Below are 23,456 nucleotides of genomic sequence, written 5' to 3'. Positions count from 1 at the left end.
AAATTTCTTTACTACATAAAAGGTCGGCAAATCTAACACAAATGGCATAAATTCTTCAATGAAATCATTTTAACATTTCTCCACTGCGAGGTCACTAGATTTAATACTTTATTTCCCCCTTTTTTTCAAGAAGCAATTTTCTTACTTTTTCTTTATCTCTGTGCAGATAACTTTTCAGTTCATTATAATTTCAGTAAAAAGATGCCCCAAGCCAGCTAACCTGAAGTCAGGATGAGGTGTGATGGTGGGGACAGTGCCATTGGTCACACCTCGTTCATTGATGGTCAGCACACCACTGGGCTCCAGCAGGGCGTTCAGTCGGTCCAGCACTGAGGGGCTGCAGAAACAAACACAATAATAATCATCATGATCATAGTAAAAGTAATAAATGTATTTAAATAGTGCTAAATCCTGTGCAGAAACAAATCAAAGCACTTTCAAAATGAGATGAAAGACAAAACTTATAACTATATGTTGATACGAAATCCACATTCGGTTCATCTCCTAAGTTTATTCTAAACTCTACTGTTTGTAAATGCACAAAGTACAAATGAGAATACAGCACATCACTCCATGGGACTATCACTATATCACTATATACAACTCCACTAAAATCACACTGTATGTATCCGTACAGTGCAGTTCTATGGCCCACCTGCAGAAGTTGACGTTGTCAATCAGCAGCCAGTGACCATGACGGAGAGCTTTGACCAGCAGACTGTCAACCCACTCAAACGCTCCACCTCCAACACTGCTTGCTCCTGGCTGGACACTGTCCACTGCCTCCTGTTCACGCTTCACTGACTCCAACAGCTCTGTCAGCCGCTCTGTTGGGACACAGACATTCAGTTGCTGTTAACAATTTGTATCTCATTTGTGCAGCTGCACTGCAGTTTCTGTGGACCAGCCTTGCAACAGCCGAGAGCACCATCATAGCAGTATTACACTTCAAACACAGAATGTACATTAAGTCAATAAAAGATGCATTCAGTCCCTTTGAAAACACTACTGATAACATTTGAATAATATCGCAGCAAAAATCTACCAGCTAAAAGCACAAAACGCGATTATTGCTGTTTGAGAAAGCAAAACTGAATTTGCCCACTTCAATACAGAAGTGTCCCTACTCGGTCCAAGGGAAGCAAACAGGAATTACAGATAAATCGGTACTCAGGGTGCAAAGTGTAATGGACAGGGAATGGGGAAGCAGATTTCTGTTTCTTCTACTTTTGCATCCATGAACTGTAACTCACACTTTCACTAATAAGTGCAAACCAACTTTTACATGTGTATGACTATTTTGGGTTGTGGTTTTTGTGGTTTTTTCACCCTGCCATGTAGGCAACCATGTGTGCATGCTAGGTTTGTTCTTTTTTCTATCATACCTCACCAAACACTAACATGGATTACAGGATCTTTAATGTGTGCATTTGATGTTCTGCATGTGTGTATGTGGATTCGAACTCAAGATGCTCAGACTGAAAGTCCAAGCCTTTTAACAATTTAGTTGTTGTGCCCATCCTCTGTTTTTTCAACAGCCATGAATCTTTATTTACGATTTGGGAAAATGACTCAGGAGAAAAGAAAAGAAATATATTCAATATGGAATAAACAACATTACTCCATAATTAGACAAAGGCCATGTCCCGACTTTCAGTAGCCGCGCCCCCGTGCCTCCGAGGAAGGTTTTTGAGCCAGAGGCTAGGACAAGGACAGTCTGATATAAAACCTACGACCTGAGGACCTCACTGTCACCGTCCCAGCTTGCTAGGCTATGGCAGATGAACCACGGGTGTAAAGGGTGGGGCCAGTACTGCGCACACTGCACTCCACCTAAAAATTCCATTGCGCAGGCTTGAAGGACACGTCCACGTCCGCGCCACCAACTATTCCAAGCCCTGTAGCGATGGGAAAGGGGCGAAAACGGCAGGTGGAAGATGTCACTGGAAGCCGCAGTTCCAATCCTGCATGCAGGCGGTTCAGGATATTGGTCGCCTGATTGTTGACCCGGAGGTGACAGCATCACTCGGCAGCACCCTGAATGACCAAGCAGCCTTTTCTAGGGACAGCACTGCTTGCTCCACACGGAGAGGGGCCTAGAAAAGGTGGTCCAAACAAATGCTCATCTCCATACCCCCCAGTTGGCTAGCCGCGGTCAACGGGCATCTCCAAACGCGGTCGAACAACAATAGAGAAGAAAAGGCCGGCACCTGCCTCACAATTAGGTGCAAAAGGACTAAAGGTAGCATGCTGGAACATCCGAACCATGCGTGACTCTGCAGACAGCAACCACCCAGAAAGGCGTTCCGCTCTAGTCGCACACGAACTTCAGAGACTGAACATTGACATTGCTGCCGTCAGCGAAGTCCGCTTTGCAGGGAAAGGCAGCCTCCAGGAACACGGCGCTGGGTACACCCTCTACTGGTCAGGCAAGCCAGAGACCGAGAGACGCCTTTATGGCGTAGGCTTTATGGTCAGGAGCACCATTGCCTCCAAGCTTGAAAACCTGCCAACAGGACACTCAGACCGAATTATGTCCATGCGCCTCCCACTATGGAACAAACAGCATGCCACTCTGTTCAGCGTGTACGCTCCAACCCTCCAAGCGGACCCCACAGAAAAGGTCAAGTTTTACACTGATCTGCGCAACCTCGTTCAGAACACCCCTGCTGACGACAAGGTCATCATCCTTGGCGACTTCAATGCCAGAGTTGGCCAAGATTCAGAAGCCTGGAAAGGAGTCCTTGGCAAGCATGGCGTTGGTAATTGCAACGACAATGGGCGCCTTCTTCTCGAGTTCTGTGCAGAGCAGCAGTTTACCATCACCAACACCATTTTCCAGCAGAAGGACAGCCTGAAGACAACGTGGATGCATCCTCGGTCCAAACATTGGCACCTCATTGATTACATCCTGATGCGCCAGAGAGACGTACGAGACGTCCTACACACCCGAGTGATGCCCAGCGCGGAGTGTCATACTGACCACCGCCTCGTCCGCAGCAAGCTCAGGCTCCACTTCAAGCCCAAACCAAAGAAAGGAGGAGCTCCTAGGAGGAAATTCCAGGTCGGCAACTTTCAGTCAGCTGAAGTGAAAGCTGAATTCCAGGCGAAGCTTCAGGACAAACTTGAAGACCCCAGTTGCCCCACAGACCCCTCTCCAGAAGCACTATGGGCACAGCTGAAATCAGCCATCCTGCAGTCCTCTGAAGAAGTCCTAGGGTTCTCGTCGAAAAAGAACAAGGACTGGTTTGACGAAAACAACCAGGAGATCCAAGAATTGCTGGCGAAGAAGAGATCAGCCCACCAGGCTCACCTTGCACAACCGTCTTGTCCGGTGAAGAAAGCAACCTTCCGGCTCATATGCAGCAACCTCCAGCGCAAGCTTCGTGAGATTCAAAATGGGTGGTGGACCAACCTGGCAGAGAGGGCTCAGCTTTGTGCAGACACTGGTGACTACCGGGGCCTATACGAAGCCTTGAAGGCGGTGTACGGTCCCTCATACCAGGTCCCGAGTCCTTTGCGCAGCGCAGACGGCCAGGCGCTCTTCACAGACAAGACGTCGATCCTGAACAGGTGGTCGGAACATTTCCAGGCCCTCTTCAGCGCCAACCGCACGGTTCAAGACTCGGCAATTCTCCGCATCCCACAACAGCCAGTGAAATTACAACTGGACGAGCTACCAACCCTAGAAGAGACTGTCAAGGCCATTGAACAGCTGAAATGTGGCAAGGCAGCAGGGGTTGACGGAATTCCGCCGGAGGTGTGGAAGAATGGAGGCCCAGCACTACACTCCAAACTCCACAACCTCTTTGTCTGCTGCTGGGAGCAAGGCAAACTACCACAGGACCTCCGTGACGCAGTCATCATCACCCTGTATAAAAACAAGGGAGAAAAGTCGGACTGCTCCAACTACAGGGGGATAACTCTGCTCTCCATCGCAGGCAAGATCCTCGCCAGAGTCCTCCTAAATCGGCTGGTGCCTACTATCGCCGAAGAACATCTCCCAGAGAGTCAGTGTGGCTTTAGAGCCAACAGAGGCACCACTGACATGGTCTTCGTTCTCAGACAGCTACAAGAAAAATGTCGGGAACAGAACAAAGGACTGTATGCGACATTCGTCGATCTCACGAAAGCTTTCGACACCGTGAGCAGAAAAGGTCTGTGGGAGATCATGAAACGTCTAGGATGCCCCCCAAAATTCCTCAGCATGGTCATCCAACTACATGAGGAACAGCGTGGACAGGTCAGACACAGCAACGACCTTTCAGAGCCCTTCCCAATTGGAAATGGAGTGAAACAAGGTTGTGTCCTCGTGCCGACCCTCTTCACGATCTTCTTCAGCATGATGCTCCAACAGGCCACTGGAGATCTTGGCGACGACGACGGTATCTTCATCAGATACCGCACTGATGGCAGCCTATTCAACCTGAGGCGGCTACAGGCCCACACCAAGACACTGGAGCAACTCATCAGAGAGCTTCTGTTTGCCGACGATGCTGCCCTCGTCGCCCATACAGAAGCGGCCCTGCAGCGTATAACGTCCTGCTTCGCAGAGGCTGCGCAGCTCTTCGGCCTAGAAGTCAGTCTGAAAAAGACGGAAGTTCTCCACCAGCCTGCCCCACAGGAAGAATTCCACGCTCCTCACATCAACATCGGTGAGACAGAGCTGAAGTCGGTCCACCAGTTCAGCTACCTAGGCTGCACCATCTCGTCTGACGCCAAGATCGACAAGGAGATCGACAACAGACTTGCAAAGGCAAACAGCGCATTCGGCAGGCTGTACAAGAGAGTGTGGAACAACAAACACCTGAAGAAAGACACAAAGATCAGCGTGTACAGAGCTGTTGTACTGCCCACCCTGTTGTATGGCTCCGAAACCTGGGTCACCTACCGGCACCACATACGACTGCTTGATCGCTTCCACCAGCGCTGCCTTCGCACCATCCTCAGCATCCACTGGAGTGACTACATCACAAATGTCGAGGTCTTGGAGCAGGCAAAGACTATCAGCATCGAGGCAGTGCTGCTAAAGACCCAGCTACGTTGGGCAGGGCACGTGTCCAGGATGGAGGACCACCGCCTGCCCAAGATCGCGCTGTATGGCGAACTGTCCACTGGCCACCGTGACAGAGGAGCACCCAAGAAGAGATACAAAGACTCCTTGAAGAAAGCTCTCGGTGCCTGTCACATTGACCATCGCCAGTGGTCCGCAGTAGCCGCTGATCGAGAGACCTGGCGATGCACCATCCACCAAGCTGTCTCCTCCTTCGAAAACAACCGCAGGGCCAGCCTTGAGGACAAACGCAGAAGGAGGAAGAACCACGACGCTGCAGCCGCGAACCCAGACCAGACTTTCCCTTGCAACCACTGCGGCCGACTCTGCTTTTCCCGCATTGGCCTTGTCAGCCATGAGCGTGCCTGCATCAGACGTGGACAACGCCCTTCCTAGATCTTCGTCAGCGAAGCCAGGCCATGATGATGATGATGATGATGATGAGACAAAGGCACACACATGCACATATGCACACACGCATAAACACAAACACAAACTGAAACACTGGGTAATTGCACAGACTCATTCATTATCTTAACACACATGTGAGCCAATAACAAATAAAGTGAAAAAGAAGCGCATAATAGTGTCTCCATGGTTACCTGACAATGGCTGAAGTTGAATCAGTTTGGCGACCAGCTTCTGCAGCTTCTTCAGTCGTCGTGACAACGCCTCTTTTTCTTTCACGGAGTCTTCTTCAACATCTGCAACAGGGCAAACAATTCAAGGAACTTCAGGAAAACACAAACAAAAAAATATGGAGTCATACTTTTTGTCATACTGCCTTACAATTCATGGTCAAAGTATGCACCAGAAGATGTGTCATGCACATGTTCCATGATTAAGCCAGAAACATGCACCCATACATACATACAATCTATACACATACATACACGCCCACACATATAATCTACATGTGCACACACACACACACACACACACACAAAAATCTACACATACACACCAACTACTATTATCTGCACACACACACACACACACACACACACACACGTGCGCACATCTAATACATATACATATAATCTATACACACACACATAATCTACACATACACACCATCTACATCCACACACACACACACCCATTAGCACAACACGCACACACACAACACACACACACCTTCCTGTGAATGCTCCCTCAAGTCTGCCAGCCGCTGGTCAAGGCCAGTAACCACACCAACAGCCCCCACATCCCCCTCCGCTGACCGCTGCTGCTGGTAGCATCGTACCTCCTCCTCCACCTGCGCTGTCAGCTCCGCCACATGCCGCCCAATGTCCGCCTGCAACACACCCACCCTGCTGCAATGATACATGGTACAGGCCGTCACCACATGCACTGAATGCAGGCTTTTGGGGGCATCAACCTGGATTAACTTTCAACCCAAGCAGCACAGGAAACGCAAAAAACAAAGACAACGACACCAGCCTTGAACAATACTAGAACAGCAGCTATCGAACAACACACCATGAGGATGGCAGAGTGGGCGTGGCTGATTTTTGCGATACAGAAAGGTTTGTGGCTGGGATCCTGGGGCAGCTTAACCAAAGTGTATGTCTTAAGCCATACTACTGCCAGGCCTGCAAAAGAACTTGTCACATTACACTGCTGAGGGCTGCAAAACACAAGGTCACAATGGGCACAGCCATTGTCGTTTACATAAAACTCGTGCGTCCGAACTGATTGTGTTTTTGCTAAGTTACCAGTTTTTAATGTTCCAAATTGTGTATGAAGTCTATGCTCATCATAACTGTAATCAATTTTCATGATAACTTACAGCCAGAATTTGCAAGAGTTGTTTCCCTCGATAGGATTTCACAGCTGGGCGTCCTGGGTGCAAGTGGGTTCTCCATTCCAGAACAAAGTAAAGTAAAGGGGAAGAACGTGCCAACATGCCACACACATAAAAAACCAGATATACTCCCACCCAAGGAAATGACTGAATGGACAAACACCCGGACTGGTCCTCACCTGTTCAAAGCCGCCCAGCAGCTCTGTGGTGTCCATGGCGCTGCTCATAGGCAGCACGTGCAGCGTGTGACCACTCAGCTCCGCCAGCAGGCGCACTGTGCTTGACTTGCCGCTGGACGACGACCCCACCTGCAATCAGTCAGGGCACTGACAGTGGTGATTACAGTCCTGCCCACCACACAGGGACATATCACCACTGCCCAGCAAAGCAAAACATTCAGCTGTGTTAAACACAAAACTATATCACGTGTTAAAAAAAAACCCACCTTTCCTGTAAGACTGAAGATTTCAATACTTGATAATTTTAAGTTACTGTAAAACAATATGAAAGTTTGCTACATGGTCCAGTTGGACTCGAGAGTTGCCCTGAATGATTTTTAAAAAGATAAGTTTATACCTTTAAGTTTTTGTTTCTCTGTATTTGGATTTTTTGGGGGAAGGATGACGGGTGGGGGTTGGGGGTAGCAACAGATCACACTACATGACTACATGTTGCAGTGAACACCACTCACCAGAATGGCCATCCAGCCCATGTTGACGCAGGTCATCAGTGACTCCAGAGGACCCAGACTGTGGTGCAGAACCAGTACCCCCTCCCCTTCCTCCTGACCCCCCATGCTCCCCCCACCCTGCCCCTGCCTCTGCATAAACGCATGGCCCGCCTGCACGTGCCGGGGCCCGACACGAACAGTTCGACTCGGCTGGTAGAAGTGGGCGTTTTCCCCAAACGTCTGAGCAAACAACTGGGCCACTCTGGCTTTGTCGTCCAGGGTCCTCATCCTGTCCTGGTACAGCAGGCCCACGTATTCCCCTGGCTCTATGTACTGACCTGCCTGTCATGACAAAACAGAAATTACACACAATGGTAGGTTCTCACAAATGTGACCAATCATAACATAGTTCTCACAAATGTGACCAATCATAACATGATTCTCACAAATGTGACCAATCAAAGATCCATTGTTTTTTTTCCCAGAACCTTTTCCAAAACAGACTGGAAATTTTCCATGCCAAACTCAAAGCCAAACTCAAAATCAAAACTCTGTTACACCAATAACGAAACAGGTAAGCAGATATCCTGATACTGATGTTCAATTTGCACCATTTTTTGTTTCTGATTGATTGTTTTTGAAATGCATTAAGCTCTTTATTAACTGTAAAGGGTTTATCAAAGTTCCAAAGGTTTTTTTCCCAGACCCTGCAGGTTAAAACGGGTTTTTCCAAGCCTTTTACAGACTGTATGACTCCTTAGTAACCCTGAAAATGGTATACATGATTACATGTACCACATGCAAGCCATCACACATGTACCACATGCAAGCCATCACACTTACATGTACCACATGCAAGCCATCTCACTTACATGTACCACATGCAAGCCATCTCACATGTACCAAATGCAAGCCATCTCACTTTACATGTACCAAATGCAATGAGACAAAACACCCACATGCTAAACAGTGCACACACACACACACACAGACAATGTGCATTGTTGTTTTTTTTGTTGTTTTAATGAAAACTTGTGTCTCAAAAATCTACTGATGTACCACTGTAGCTGGGCTGCTTGCAGTGTGGGACATGTTCAGAATCCAGCACTGTCAAAAACCCAGCAGTTACTTTGGCACCTGTCAAAACTGACACCTCATGGACACAGGCGTCAGCTACTTGTGGGTGCAACATCTCAGTGGGCTGCTCTTCCAAGACAGAAATTTTCAGTCTGTTGTACGTATTGGATTTTTCCTATGGAGTACTCTCTTGGTTCTGTGTATTTTCTTTTACATGTGCAAAGTGCATGGCACAGACACTGGAAACAAGTGGATCCACACACACACACACACACACACACACACACACATATACACACACAGGTGTGTATGCACAGGAATCTGTACATATCCATATAATGAATTTATCAAACACTAAGGAACATTTAAAGGATTTATGCCGGGATAGCTTTTTGTATACATATACGTGTGTAGCAAGGCTGCTTGCAGTGTGGGACATTTTCAGAATCCAGCACTGTCAAAAACCCAGCTGTTTCTTTTGCACCTGTCAAAACTGACACCTCATGGACACAGGTGTCAGCTACTTGTGGGTGCAGCAATATCTCAGTGCAGCGATTACCTAGGGGTACATCAGTCATCACAGAAAGTATTCATTTGAAATCTGGGCTGCTGTTCCAAGATGGAGAAATCTTTAGTCTGTTGTGCCTATTGGACTTTTGCCATGGACAACTCTCCTGATGCTATGTGTTTTCTTTTACATGTGCAAAGTGCTTGACACAATTCTTGTGAATGTACTGAAATGGAATTTTCATAGATTTCTGTCATGAGTTCTTTTATCAGTGCAAAATGCACGCTACATTCTAATCTCATCCCCAAAATAAATATAACACTGAAAACAAATGGAAAAAAGCAAATACACGACAGTCTCAGATGCTGATACACCTACAGGTGCACACACCTGTGCATGTAAAATACCTGTACACATGCAAACACTGATTCTTTTTTATTCTGCTTTTTTTTTCTTGTAAACCAAACAGAAAATTTATGTTGGGAAAGCTCCTGATGTATGTCTGTGACAAGGCTGCTTGCAGTGTGGGACATGTTCAGAATCCAGCACTGTCAAAAACCCAGCAGGTACTTTAGCACCTGTCAAAACTGACACCTCATGGACACAGGTGTCAGCTACTTGTGGGTGCAACATCTCACTGCAACAATTACCCTCAGATACATCAGTTACCACCACAGACTGTATTTTCAAAAACTCTTCCACTTTAATTTACTCCTCTTGTTTGAAATCTTAGCTGCTCTTCCCGGGAGAGAAATTTCACTGTCTGTTTTACCCCAAAATGAAAGAATTATGGATTTCAACCCCAGATGTTTTGATCCCATTGGTTTTTTTTAACATATGAAAAGTGAATGCTGCAAATGAGTCTTTAATTAAATAAATAATTATATTTATATAGTGCCGAATCTTGTGCATGCATAATTCTAAAACTGGAAAAACTGAAGACAAGGAAGAGGCACGGAAGGGAGGCTATCTTGGGAAAAGGTGGGTTTTAAGGCCAGACTTGAAAGAGCTGAAACGAATATGACACTGGAAACAAGTGGATCAAAACACACACACACACACACACACACACACACACAGAGAATAACAACAGAGAGACACACACTCACATATACAAACACACACACTCACACATAAACACACACATTTGCATGCAAACATATCTGTGCTCATGCATATGCTGATTTTTTTTTTTATACAAAAGAAAATTAAGCAATTTATGTTGAAAAAAATGCTAAAGGAAATTTTCTATCTAAAATTACGTTTAAATAATATATGTCTGTGGCAAGGCTGCTTGCAGTGTGGGACATGTTCAGAATCCAGCACTGTCAAAAACCCAGCAGGTACTTTAGCACCTGTCAAAACTGACACCTCATGGACACAGGTGTCAGCTACTTGTGGGTGCTTTCAGGGCTCACATGCTATTCCAGCTGATTTAAAGACATGAACAAAACTGAAATGTGGGAAGCAAGGTGACATGGAGGATGGGGTGAGGTGTTACCAGTACTTAAAAAACCTTCTCCACAAATACTGTCATGACAGTAATTATAATAACAATGATAATAATGTGCATTTATATATAACTTATCCTGCCACTCTAAGCACATGTAACAACACCTGTGATGTGAATAAGACAAAAGAAAAATTCTAAGATGCTGTCTCACTAGAAATGCAATTTTGTAAACATGCTAACATCACTGACAACTCACCTGCCCCAACTCAACACACACAATGCACACACCTGCACAGACCGTCTGGGGGGAAAGATCTGTGGTTTAAAAATACATCCATCTTAGCCACCCGTCTTTAAAACCTCACACTGATGGGCCATGACAGCTCAGTGGTTAGAGCACTGGGCTTTCAATCTGAGGGTCTTAAAGGTGGAAGTTGTTTTATAAGATCTACCAGATTAACAACATATGTGCCACAGGTATCAGTGCTTTTATCCCCTCTACATGTATGCATATGCAGATGATCTAATACGAACATAACGCATAAAAGATCACATAATCCATATCTGCGTTGGGTGGATCATGGAAACAAACACTCCCAGTATGCACATCCCTGAAAGTATGACTGTCTGAAGGGCAGGGTAAAAGTGACCACGCACTCACCGATACAAATAAATGTGGAAGTTGCAATACACAAACACAGAAGAAGAAGAAACCACAGAGACACAATGTGCTACCTGATTGGCCAACATGAGATCACACCAGCGGTTGATGTCACGCAAGTTGAACTCCCAGGGTGCCCCTCTGTGACCCCACAAACCACGCACCATGGTTTCTTCATGCATCTGTCAATGAAAAGAAAAACATAACAACTGTGTTAGTTGAACCTTAGGACCCTCAGGAATCTTTCTGTTCTGTTGTTTTGTGACTGATAATAATAAAACCTTCAATGATGTGATGGTGAAACGGGGGACACTCCATTTTATCTAAATAAACAACTGGTAGTTTTTGTATTTGGATTTTGCATGCCACACATATCCAAGTACATGAATGCATGCATGACTGCATGCACACTAGTAAACACACACACACACACACGCACACACACATATACAAACACGCGTGCACGCGTGCACACACACACACACACGCACAGCTCAAACCTACCTTCATGTTGAAGTCTATCATCTGAACCAGCATCCCATGTGGAAGGGTGGGGTACATGGCAGTGCAGATGAAGATCAGGTCACAGCGTGTCAGTGGTTCCACATACACCTGGCACAGAAAAAACAATACACTGTCTGCTAATCGCAACAAAAAACAACTTTTGTATGCATTTAACTGCTAGGTGCATGCTGCATACAGGACCTCTGTTTACTGTCTCATCTGAAAGACTGGCTTCTGAACTAGTCAAAGTCTGGTGAAGGTGGGACGTAAAAATCCTGGTCTGTACACAAGACTGGAACTGTTGACTCACTCTCAAGTTGGGTGTATCATCACTGGGCCATCAGGACGCATGTATTTGTTTCACTATCAAAATGTTTTAGGTGTGGGTTTTTTTTACAGAATTTTGACATGTACATGTACAATTCTTTTTCATGCACTAAAAGCAAGCTGCACACAGAACCTCTGTTTATCATCTCATCATACAGACTAGCACCCGCAACACCATTCACAGTCCAGTAGAGATGGAAATCTTTAAATAATCCCAGTCCGTACACTGAACTCAAACTTGAGGACACTGGCTTCCTGGACCATCACCACTCTATCGCTCATTTACAGAAACAAAAACACTCAGCAACTCTCAGATACACACACCAAACAGGAAACAACACACTAGAGCACTATAAAAAATAATCAAAAAAACCCAGACAAATGTGAGCAGTTAAAGAGTGACTACAAAAGAATTGTCCATCAATAGGAGAATAGACAAAAAAAGTGTGTGTGTGTGTGTGTGTGTGTGTGTGTGTGTGTGTGTGTGTGTCTTTGTGTGCATAAAAAATGTATCCCAATGCTTTTTTTTCTCTAATCAATGAAGAAAGTCTCATGTGCAGCACTAAAATAGGAAATATTTCTTTAAAAGGTGTTCCATGGACCAGCATGCAAATGAGGCAAAAAAAACCCCCAAAAACAATAAATAAATAGTAAGATTCCTAAAACACTCTCAGACCTGTGTGAACCTGTTGAGGAAGGAGCGGGGCAGACCCTTCCGGCCCCCTCCCTGGTTCAGGGGGTTCTGACAGGCGAAGATCCGCGTGCGGGCGTGCTGGATGTGGAATGTGCGGCCCAGCTCGGGCACGAACACCTCCCCACGGTGATCCAGGCAGGCGTTCAGACCCTCCAGCACTGACTGCGAGGCCAAGTTCATCTGAAACACACAGACCAGTCTGACACTGTACTGAAGCTTCAACCAAAAAATAAAAATTAACTGTGCTGACATCACTGAATGTCAATTTTTTTCTCTTATGTATTGAGTTGCAGATTGTGTTGAACTGATTGGGAAGAGCAAAACCTTTGCAAGGGGGGGAGGGAAATTTAGCTATTAATAACCTGCCACCACAGTGAAGTGGTTAGTGTTGCGAACTGACATTTCAGATTCCACAAAAAAATATTCCAAGCAAAGGTAGAGAAATAAGCTATACAATGTCAACAAAATATGGCCACTTTCTGTCAGTATAGTTGATTTGTTTACCTATTCCTTCCCCCTCCTCTATTCTTTCTCCTTCCCATTCCCAAGATTTGTCTCATTTTTAGAAGGAAATACAAAGCAAAAATAAAATATATGCACAGACGCATGCACATATACACATATGTACACACACACACACACACACACACAGACACAAAGCTGATCACACTGATATCAAATAACAACAACTATCTCTCTGTCTGTCTGTCTGTCTAGCTATCTACACATATACCGGTATCGAGCTATCTAACTCTTCTGGCATTGATAATGGAACAAACACACTCTCTCTCTGTCTATCTGTCTGTCAGCTTAACTTGAGATGCAGAGAAAAGAAACAAACCTCATCAAAGACGACCCAGTGGCCAGCCTTGAGAGCCTGAAGGAAGGGTCCATCTCTCCAAGCAAAGGACCCTCCTGTCCCCCCCTCCACTGGCAAGTCTGCTCCAAACAAGTCTGTTACGTCCTGCACACACACACATGCAAAGCCCTAAACTGGTTCATTATCTATACAAAGGCACAGAAATTCACGGCTCAACACATGCAAACAATGGAATGAAATGTAAATTCTAAGCTAAAGCTGAAAGACAGCAAGTTGATAAAGTGCATACATTAAAACAAATATGTACAGTGGGAATAAAAATGTTAATTTCACACATATAAAGTCATCTATGCAGAGAGAAATAACTTAGACAAACTGAGAGTTCAGAAAGTTAAATGTACATCAGCCTTTCACCACAATTCATGTGGTGGGCGAGTATCAGTATCAGTAGCTCAAGGAGGCGTCACTGCATTCTGCCAAGCAGATGCCTGACCAGCAGCGTAACCCAACGCGGTTAGTCAGGCCTTGAGAGAAAAAAAAAAGAAGAAAAAGATAATAATAATAATAATGATAATAATAATGATGATGATCATGATGATGATAATAATAACAATAAAAATAACAATAATAACAGTAATAAATAAAAATAAAATAAAAACCCAATAATGATGATAAATAAGCAAATAAATGTAAAACAGGCAGACACATATTCACACATACACACACACACATGCAGAACAGGTGGGCGAATAAGAGACAGACACAAGGTGACAGAAAGACACCGATTGTTAGAGAGAATGAGGTATGGACAATTGTTCTGAGCTCCCCATGTGTTGGTCAGAGGAAGACACAACTCACCAGGGAGGTTTCAGGCTAATTTCCCCCACCGTATACACACACAGGCCATAGAGTGGGCCTGTGTGCTAGTTGAATGGGGCGTCAAAAGAGTAAGGTATTATTAGTTTTCAATAGGTAACTAAGCGAAAATGAGTTTTAAAACAAAGTGTTTTTTTCTTCTTTTTTCACTACTTTTCATTAAAAACAGTACATAATCTTATATTCCTCTCTGAAAATGAAGGCCATCAATCACAAGGTATGAAGTTTGTTTTATTTTTTGTTTGTTTGTTTGTTTCTGTTGTTTGTTTGTTTTTCTTTAATTAAATGTATCATAAAGGAGAGTGGACAGCCTGCTTTCATGGTGGACCTTTTGTCCCTCAGATTGAGAAGTAGGTCATATGATGTCATGGGCAGCCCACCACTGTAACTGGCTTCTCTCAGTTTGCACTGATTTGTTCAAACAACTTTTCCTGCAGAGTTTATAAATGAGTTAATTCGAATACTTTTACTGGCAGATATATGACAAGAAACATGCTCAAAGTAAACATAGAAAACTAAAGCAAAAAATGTGTTTAATCATAAAACCAAATATATCTTGTAAACTTGCAAAAATAGTCACAGAAAAAATTCAACATCCTTTCGTCAGAACAGCGAACAAAATTTCAGCCGCTTGGTGACCTGGAAAAAAAGGAAACGGTGATGCGCATGCGCATGCAGTTCTCGCTAAAAGCTGACATGCATCAAGGGATTACAGAATCTTAAATGTGGGCATTTGATCTTCTGCATGCATATGCACATGAAGGGGGTTCAGGCACAAGCAGGTCTGTAAATATGTTCACCTGGGAGATCAGAAAAATCTCCAGCTTCAACCCACTAGGAACAGTGACAAAGATTTCATACTGAAAGTCCAATGTTTTGACCACTCAGCTGCTGTGCATGGAACTAAACACGACTCAAAAACCACTGACCAAACAATGATTTTTCAGGACTTTTAATCACAAGATTTAAAACGTATTTTTAAACTTTAAAATAACAAGAACCAAAAATTTAAAAAATCAGTGTGTGGGAACCTGGAGAGGCACGGTACTTTTGAGTGCCAGCTTATGCCCCTTGCATGAATTGTTGTCTGCTACATGAATGAGAACAGCCAAAAAGCAAATCTCTGTACCGAAGTACAGACAATAAAATGTGTGTATTCATATTCATATCTGTAAAATCCTCAAAGTGAAGAACACACACATTAGAGTACCCACCGTCTGCTCTGACAAGTTGATGCGCACAAGTTCCCGTCCAATGAGCCGAGCCACGGCAGCCACCAGTGAAGTCTTGCCCACACCCGGCGCCCCCTCCAACAGCAAGGGGCGCGACAACATCAGGCCCTTCAGGATGCGCTGGGCATTCAGACATGTTGTCGGTGCCTGCATCGCATACCGCTCTGTCAGGCTGTCATCGCTGGTTTCTGCCCAAGAGTTGAAGGCATGTGCGTGAGAATATATTCACATGTGTGTGCAGATAGAAGCTATCAGACTATCATTGCATATCCATGCTCAAGAGTGATGATGTGTGTATGTATGTGAATATATAAATATACATTTGTGCACATAGAGGATGGGTATGCATGTGTTATAGTAAGATGGTGTCTATGAGGATGCAAACTGATGCATGTGCATTTTGTGTGTGTGTGTGTGTGTGTGTGTGTGTGTGTGTGTGTGTGTGTGTGTGTGTGTGTGTGCATTGTACTTGTGCATAGAATCATGAAGAAATGTAATTCTTAAAAAAAAAAAAAAAAATTACTTAAGACTCACAAAAAAATTCTGATCAAAGAGGTATCAACATCTATTTTCTACTCTCACACAAAACTAAGTGAGGCAACTTCCAATCTGTACATGTCAAATATAAAAAAACACCTCTTCCAGTTGATTTGACGGCAAAGCACATGTCCCCATCCTTACCTCTGGCCAGGCTGAAAGGGGCGATGGAGAGGTGGGTGGGAGTCAGCTTCACTGTGATGTCACTGTCGTCGTCAAGGCCACGGTGTGCTGCAGTCAGGGACCCACGCCTGACCCCTGACATGACCTGATCCTGTAGAAAGGTCAAGGCCGTGCTGCGAGCCTTCCTGGCATCGTAGTCGCTGCCTCGGCTCGTCATGCCTGATCAAAGAGAGTGACATTCTTGTTAAGATAAATACTTTTCTATCTATTAGACCAGGCGTGGCAAAAACAAACACAGACAATAACCAAAAACTAAAACACTCAACAAGCATATAAGACATGAGAACAAAAGCATTGCACATGTTCACTTTAAACATTTGTAACTGATAAAGTAAATATGAATGACAAGAACATTCAAAATACCAAGTTAACTTTGAAACTGCAAAAGAATTCACCAGGATATGACTGTTTCTGGGAAAAGTTGGGACGATTTAGCAGGGGCGGCAATGCCAATGAAACAACACCAATGAAGATGAACTGGGGAGAAAAAAAAGATCTTTAAGTAATAATTTTGAAAAACCTGCACTTACCAACACCAAGGCTGTCAAGAAACACCAGGCAGGCTCCGTGTATGTATGCATCAGCAGGGTCAAGGACACGCTGACCTTCCTCCTGACCTTCAGTGCAGGTGTTGATAAACCGAACCCAGCTCAGGATATCGCGGATACTGACTGTGCAGCTGGAACCATGTTTTACACACACGTATTTCAGTATAATGTCAAATATTGTGTCCAATATTTGGCATGGACATTTGTGCCTGGAATATCTCTAATACCTGTCTATATGATGCCTTATTCCAAACAACTCAAAATCTACAATGATGAAAGCGGTGTATCAACGGACGACCATGCAAAACTAAGGGTTTCCAATGTAACCGTAAGGAGAACATTGCAATTATTACCATTTTCCACCGTAATTACAAGGAGAAAATTGTGCTTATTACATTTTCTAGTGTAAGGAGAATATTGCAGTAATTACTGTTTTCCAGTGCACTGTTTTCCAGAGTAACTGTAAGAACATTGTAATTATCACTATTTTTCAATGTAACTGTAAAGAAACCATTGAATAATTAGTTTTCCCTGTGAGGAGAAGAACACTGAACAACCAAGCAATAATACCATTTTCCAGTGTATCTGTGTGACAACCATGCAATAATCACTGTTTTCTAATATCAGTGTCAGCCAAGCGAGCAAATTATTACCGTTTTCCGATGTCAGAGTTGGAGAACCAGGTCACGAAGTCCATGATGGCGACACCAAAGCCTGACTGTCCATCCTCAGAAGTGGACAATCGGAGGCCAGGTCGCACGTTGTGCTCGATGATGGAGATGAGGTCGCCACGACTGGTGGACTGCGGGCACCAGATCTCAGTGAAGCGGTTCCTCAGGGCAGGGGAGAGCTGGTCACATAACAAGTGGAGTGCAATTATAATAATAATGATAATATTAAGTATCTGTATATGAGTATTATGAAGTACTTACCGTAAAATTAGGATTATTAGCCATAATTTTTCCTTCAACTATGACCCTTGTGGCTAAAATAATGATGCATCTTGTTTGTGGATTTTTCCAATTTTGCAGATTTTCCAGATGACACATTAGGCTTCAAACCTGGTTTTAACTCTGTTTATTCAAAACTCACTGTATATGTGTGCTAGTGTTAACTGTTCAAGTTTTTTCCCTCCAAATTTACACATAGCCTTATATCCTTGAAACATAAAGTTGATCGCCTTTGCTCAGACAACTTCCATCATGCCAATAACACAAAGCAATGCTTATGATGCAGCTTGCAAACTAGGGCGATCTAATTTTCTAACGATCTAAGTTTCTAACTTCTGTGTGTAGTTAAAAGGAAATTTTCTATCTAAAATTACGTTCCCAACTAGTGCAGACTCCGGCAGGGGTCTGACATTCCTGTCCTGTGCAAACTACTATCCGCCTATGCGGAGAAAACGAAAGCAACTACGGCTGATAACCTCCCAGAAGTAGGTAACCTCCCCTTTGTCCTGCTGGCTAGCGCCCTCTTTTTCTGGCAGCCATCATGACTCCTGTTCCTGTGCTCTTCATACGGCTAAGTTCTTTTCGTATTTTCTGTCTGTCGATTCTCTGGCGTTCTTGTTTTTTGTCAAATTATGTCTCCAACCAGGTCACATAATTATGTAGCTCGACTGGGCGATCACGCTAAAATTACGTTTTTTGGCAGGAAGGCGTGGGAGGGGATTTAACATTTGCAGCTTATAAACCACCTTGGCTTATGTGTGAATAAATTCCTCTTTTTTTTTCTTCTAGGAAATACGCTATGTAATGATGTGCTCAACAGCATGATTTTTACTTTAAAGTATCATGAACTCCCCACACATAAAACTACACAAGCATCTGTACAAATCTGTTTTCATGGATGTTTAGGTATTAGCATATCATATGGTGGTGGTGGGTGGGCGTGCACGCACATGTGCATGTGTGTGTGTGGGTGAAAGTGTGAGCATGTGCTTGTCATTGACACCTTCCATTTGTCTTGCTTGTAAGTCTTGATAACAGAGCTCTGTGTTGTTGATTTTCTCCCTATACTGTTGTTGTTAGCACTCTGTGCCCCTGTGCCAGGGAGTTAGAGCGCATTATAAACACTAATAAACATACCCATTATTACTATCATTATTACTATCAGCATTCACTCCTATCACCAACAGCACAGCCACTCACCTCCTTCTTGCCAAAGTCACCACCGGGGTTCATGGTGGCAAACACCTGGAAGCCCTCCGCAGCCTTCACCACCTCAACCTCCTCGTCCACACTCTCCCCTCCCCCCTTCTCCGCCAACAGAATGGATTTCTCCAGCTCCAGCACGGAGTTCAGGCGCTCCAGCACGGAGTCATCGGCCAGGGAGATTTCGTCAATGAGGAACATGGACCCTTCCTTCATTGAGGTCACCAGTGGACCGTCCACCCACTCAAACAGCTTCTGATTCTGGCCTTCCTCCTGATAAAATAGAACACAAGTAATTTCATTATAAAAACCAAACAGAAAAGGCAGGCAGCAGCAAACTGATTCCACCATTTCCTTTTTACAGAGATAAAAATCAATCCTTAATTTCTTTCTAAAGCTTTCATTCTGAAAAAAAAAGCTAATAACAGATAATGTCTGTCATGAATGCCAGGACTTCTTTAATGCAAAATATCTTTGCTCTTCTTGGGATTTTTTCCTACATAAGTGAAAAAGGCTAGTTTTAATATTGATGTTTACATGACTTATGAATTAAATTTTAGAACATACACATACATTAAACAAATGCACACCACGCTGACACCCTCACCTGGGAATGGGAGCGGATTGGTCGCAGACCCCCCAGAAAGTCAGCGCTCTCTGTGTGCATGTGACAGTTGACAGAGTGGAGCTTCTTGGCCTTCAGGGCGGCGTACAGCTGACACACTGTGGTCTTCCCACACCTGGGTGAAAATGATGATGATGATGACGATAATGATAATACTAATAATAACAACAGTACTAATAATAACAATAGTAATGATATTACTAATAACAATAATAATGGTAATATCAATATGGTCTAAACCCTAAAAATATTCATAAGGTCTAAACCTTAAGACCCATAGATGTTTTGCATGTACTAATGGTGCAAATTTCAAATGATTCAAGATTCAGGACTGGTGGCTTCCTGTCTATACACAAATACAGAATTTCATTCTTCAACATATGCAAAAGCAAAATCAAACTTAACTAAAGAAGAGTAAGAAGAGAAAGTATATATGTTATCATATATGCAACTGATACATTTTGGGTGGAATGGATGTTTTCTCTTAAATCTGAAGATCTTATCAAATGACTTATTTATTATTTCACAGTACGTTACCTCAGTATGCTATACTTTTATTTCACCAAACACTTTTCTTTTTTGTTTTGTTTCATTTTTCATTATTTTGTCTCCGTAGTTCACATCAAAATACCATATTTTTAAGTCAGGTTATGTGCTTTTCTTTTTTTTTTCCCATCCTTTGTCCCATTCGTCCCCTTTTCCTTCTATTTTTTTTTCTTTCTTTCTTTTTTCTATTCCATCTTTGTGTTTGCAATTTTGTCACAGTATCACAAGAAATCATCCTGTTTGTGATTCACACATTCGTTCTGTGATAATGTACAAAGATAAGATTTCTCTATGTATGGGAGGCATACATACATTAACTGAATCAAGACATACAGAAAGCCACACATATGTTCGATGACACAAACACACAAGTGTTGCACATCTGCACATGAGGAAACGATGATGAGGAACATCAAAAACAACAACAAAAGAAAAAACAAAATGAAGTGGATGTTTAACCGATCACTTTTCATTCCTTAATTACTTGTATTTCCTTCACTGTGTTCTTGTCTATTTGTTGTCAAAGATGGAAAAAAATGAACCATATATATATACATACATATACATATAAATCATACCCAGTGTCTCCCACAAGCAGGATGGGTTCACCAAACTGAATGGCCTGTCCAATCAGCACAGCTAGACGACGCATGCTCTCCGTCCACACCACGTGTTCGAATCCTTCCACACTGCATGAGTATGATGATGACGACAATGACGACGACTCATGTGAGGATGATGTCCCTTCCCCAACGACAGCTTGCAGCAGGGTACGGACGGTGGGGGAGGTGTGTGGCGACAGGGTGAAGAGGCGTTCAGGGTTCACCGTGCACTGTTTGAAGTGCTTCTCTATCACCTCCTGGATCACCGCCACCTCCTCCGGTTTGCGCACACGCCCCGCCAACAGCATGTAGCCTGACGGAAAGGAAACAACCTGACGTCAGTCATGAACATAGTGCACCAAAAGAACCCACAGCAAGGGTTAACTGAAGCATGAGTCATCTCACACACAGACACACATGGAGACGCACACACATGCACGCACGCACGTGCACACACACACACACACACACACACACACTAACCATGGTCTGCCATGTGCTGATCATAGTTGTAGAACTTTGCAGACTTGTCCACCTCTGGACTTCCCGCTCCAGGACACTTGTAACGCTCTGCCCAGCGGAACAAATCACGCAGGGTCATCCAGCTCTGTTTCCCCGCAAACAAGCCCGTCTGATGCCTTCGGACCTGCAACAAAAACAGATCAAGTGTATGGAACTACTCAACTGGAAAAATAACAGATCAAGTGTATGGAACTACTCAACTGGAAAAATAACAGATCAAGTGTATGGAACTACTCAACTGGAAAAATAACAGATCAAGTGTATGGAACTACTCAACTGGAAAAATAACAGATCAAGTGTATGGAACTACTCAACTGGAAAAATAACAAGCAAATGATGTGCAGAAAATCTATGAATGTATCTGTGGGTGATTTAACACTTTCCTGACATGCATTTTGGCAAAAGGATTTAACACTTTCCTAACATGAATTCTGGCTAAAGGCAATCAACCACTTCTTTGGTTTATCTTTCCCCCAATTTCATCATCAATGAAAACCATTTACAAGTTCCTTTTCACCTTGAATTTGTTTTCCTTTATGTTTCCTGCATACAATGACTTTTTTCTGCATTTGCCAAACAAAACTTCCACCTTCCCCTTTCCCATTCCTCCTCCCCCCAAAACCCCCCGCTACTTTCTACCTGACACATCAGTGTTACCTGCAGGTCCAGCATGACAGCCACAAGGCGCTTTGCGTATGATGGAGGTATGCCGCATCGCTGGTGCAAGATCGTCTCCAGCTCAGACTTGGGGATCTCGTCAAAGTGTAGCTCCACAAACCTGTTGCGGAACGCTCTAGACAGCATCTGAAAGCACAACAATTACACTGTAACAGGTCCATCATGCTTGACAGTGTGAGTGTACTAAGTAAACAATTCTCCCAGTTTAAAGAGAAAGTTGAAACAATGAAGAATGCATGGATGTTGTGAAAGAAGTAAAGACTATCTGAGGGCATTCGCCTGTTTATTGATGTCTTTGATGTACCTTCTTCTTCATAAGACAGAGAGTGAGTGTGAGATAGTCTCCATGAGTGAGAGAGAGAGAAAGAGAGAGAGAGAATGTGACTGAGTGCGTGCTAGTGTGTCCATGCATATCAGTGTGAGTGTGTATTTTTGATTTGGGTCTTTTCTTCTTTTTTACTGCAAAGACAGTCTGGGAACTCATCTTTCAAAACAGTCAAATCTCTCCTGAACTGTCATCTGTGACCTCCACTCTGTCGCATTATCTCTATTCAGAATTACAACAGACAACAGAGTATCAGGTTGTCATTGTTCAGAGCTTCACACCAACCCCTCCACACACACACACCTTCCTCCCACCGTAATGTCCGGGTGGATTCTGGGTGGCAAACAGCATGAACTTTGGGTGGGCCCTGACCATCTCCTGGGTCTCTGGGATAAACAGCTCCTGGTTGTCATCCAAAAGCTGCAGACAGACAACATCAACTCCATGATCATTGTCGCTCATAAAAAAAAAAGTTAAAGGCTAAAGATCTCCTGCCTATTAAAGCCATAATGACAGTTAATTAATATCCGCTATGTGTAGGGCTTGGCACATGAACATGAGATAGTCAGACACAAGTGAAATAAAAATGAACAAGCTGTACACCCTTCCATTACTACTATGCACATATGAATCATCAAGAAAAAGGAAAACATTCAGGCAAGAAAAATGCAACATTATGCAAGACACAAGTCACATTGAAATAAATGAAAAACCTGCACAACCCTCCTTGACTGTCAAGGTGTGTTTCAGTCCATAAAAAGATTCAAATCAAGTTAATTAAAACTACCGTTTTCCTTCAGGAACAGAAAAAAGTGCCCAATGGGACTGATCATCCGTGTGACTCACTCTGTTGAGGGCCTCCAGGACGTCAGTGGGGGCCAGGTTCAGTTCATCCAGGATGATCCAGTATCCTTTCCTCATCGCCTCCACCAGCACACCTGAACAGTCATGTCTTCATCATCAACTTTACAACTCTGGGCATACACAGCATGCTGGAACAGAACTTCACTTCAAATCTGCCTCGAAAAACATCAGTAAAAATATGGTTTCATGGA

The 23,456-nt window shown here is 43.8% G+C and overlaps 1 protein-coding gene across 1 annotated transcript in view; it reads right to left on the bottom strand.

The window, feature by feature from the left end:
• The window catches only part of LOC143297724 (midasin-like), a 129,280-nt gene that overhangs the window by 69,217 nt on the left and 36,607 nt on the right, over positions 1-23,456 (bottom strand). The window contains exons 23-43 of the mRNA XM_076610146.1: positions 23,248-23,339; positions 22,705-22,821; positions 22,056-22,202; positions 21,360-21,522; positions 20,853-21,189; positions 19,711-19,843; positions 19,101-19,376; positions 17,604-17,800; positions 16,933-17,081; positions 16,364-16,561; positions 15,665-15,870; positions 13,596-13,718; positions 12,737-12,934; positions 11,734-11,841; positions 11,304-11,411; positions 7,552-7,872; positions 7,040-7,168; positions 6,191-6,350; positions 5,656-5,757; positions 656-827; positions 221-337 (exon numbers count right to left, since the gene is read on the bottom strand). Coding sequence (XP_076466261.1) covers positions 221-337; positions 656-827; positions 5,656-5,757; positions 6,191-6,350; positions 7,040-7,168; positions 7,552-7,872; positions 11,304-11,411; positions 11,734-11,841; positions 12,737-12,934; positions 13,596-13,718; positions 15,665-15,870; positions 16,364-16,561; positions 16,933-17,081; positions 17,604-17,800; positions 19,101-19,376; positions 19,711-19,843; positions 20,853-21,189; positions 21,360-21,522; positions 22,056-22,202; positions 22,705-22,821; positions 23,248-23,339 — 3,553 coding nt within the window. The remainder of the gene's footprint in view (positions 1-220; positions 338-655; positions 828-5,655; positions 5,758-6,190; positions 6,351-7,039; positions 7,169-7,551; positions 7,873-11,303; positions 11,412-11,733; positions 11,842-12,736; positions 12,935-13,595; positions 13,719-15,664; positions 15,871-16,363; positions 16,562-16,932; positions 17,082-17,603; positions 17,801-19,100; positions 19,377-19,710; positions 19,844-20,852; positions 21,190-21,359; positions 21,523-22,055; positions 22,203-22,704; positions 22,822-23,247; positions 23,340-23,456) is intronic.

Source organism: Babylonia areolata, chromosome 23 (genome assembly GCF_041734735.1).
Source record: "Babylonia areolata isolate BAREFJ2019XMU chromosome 23, ASM4173473v1, whole genome shotgun sequence".
NCBI lineage: Eukaryota > Metazoa > Mollusca > Gastropoda > Neogastropoda > Buccinidae > Babylonia > Babylonia areolata.
This window is presented reverse-complemented; position numbering and strand designations above follow the sequence as displayed.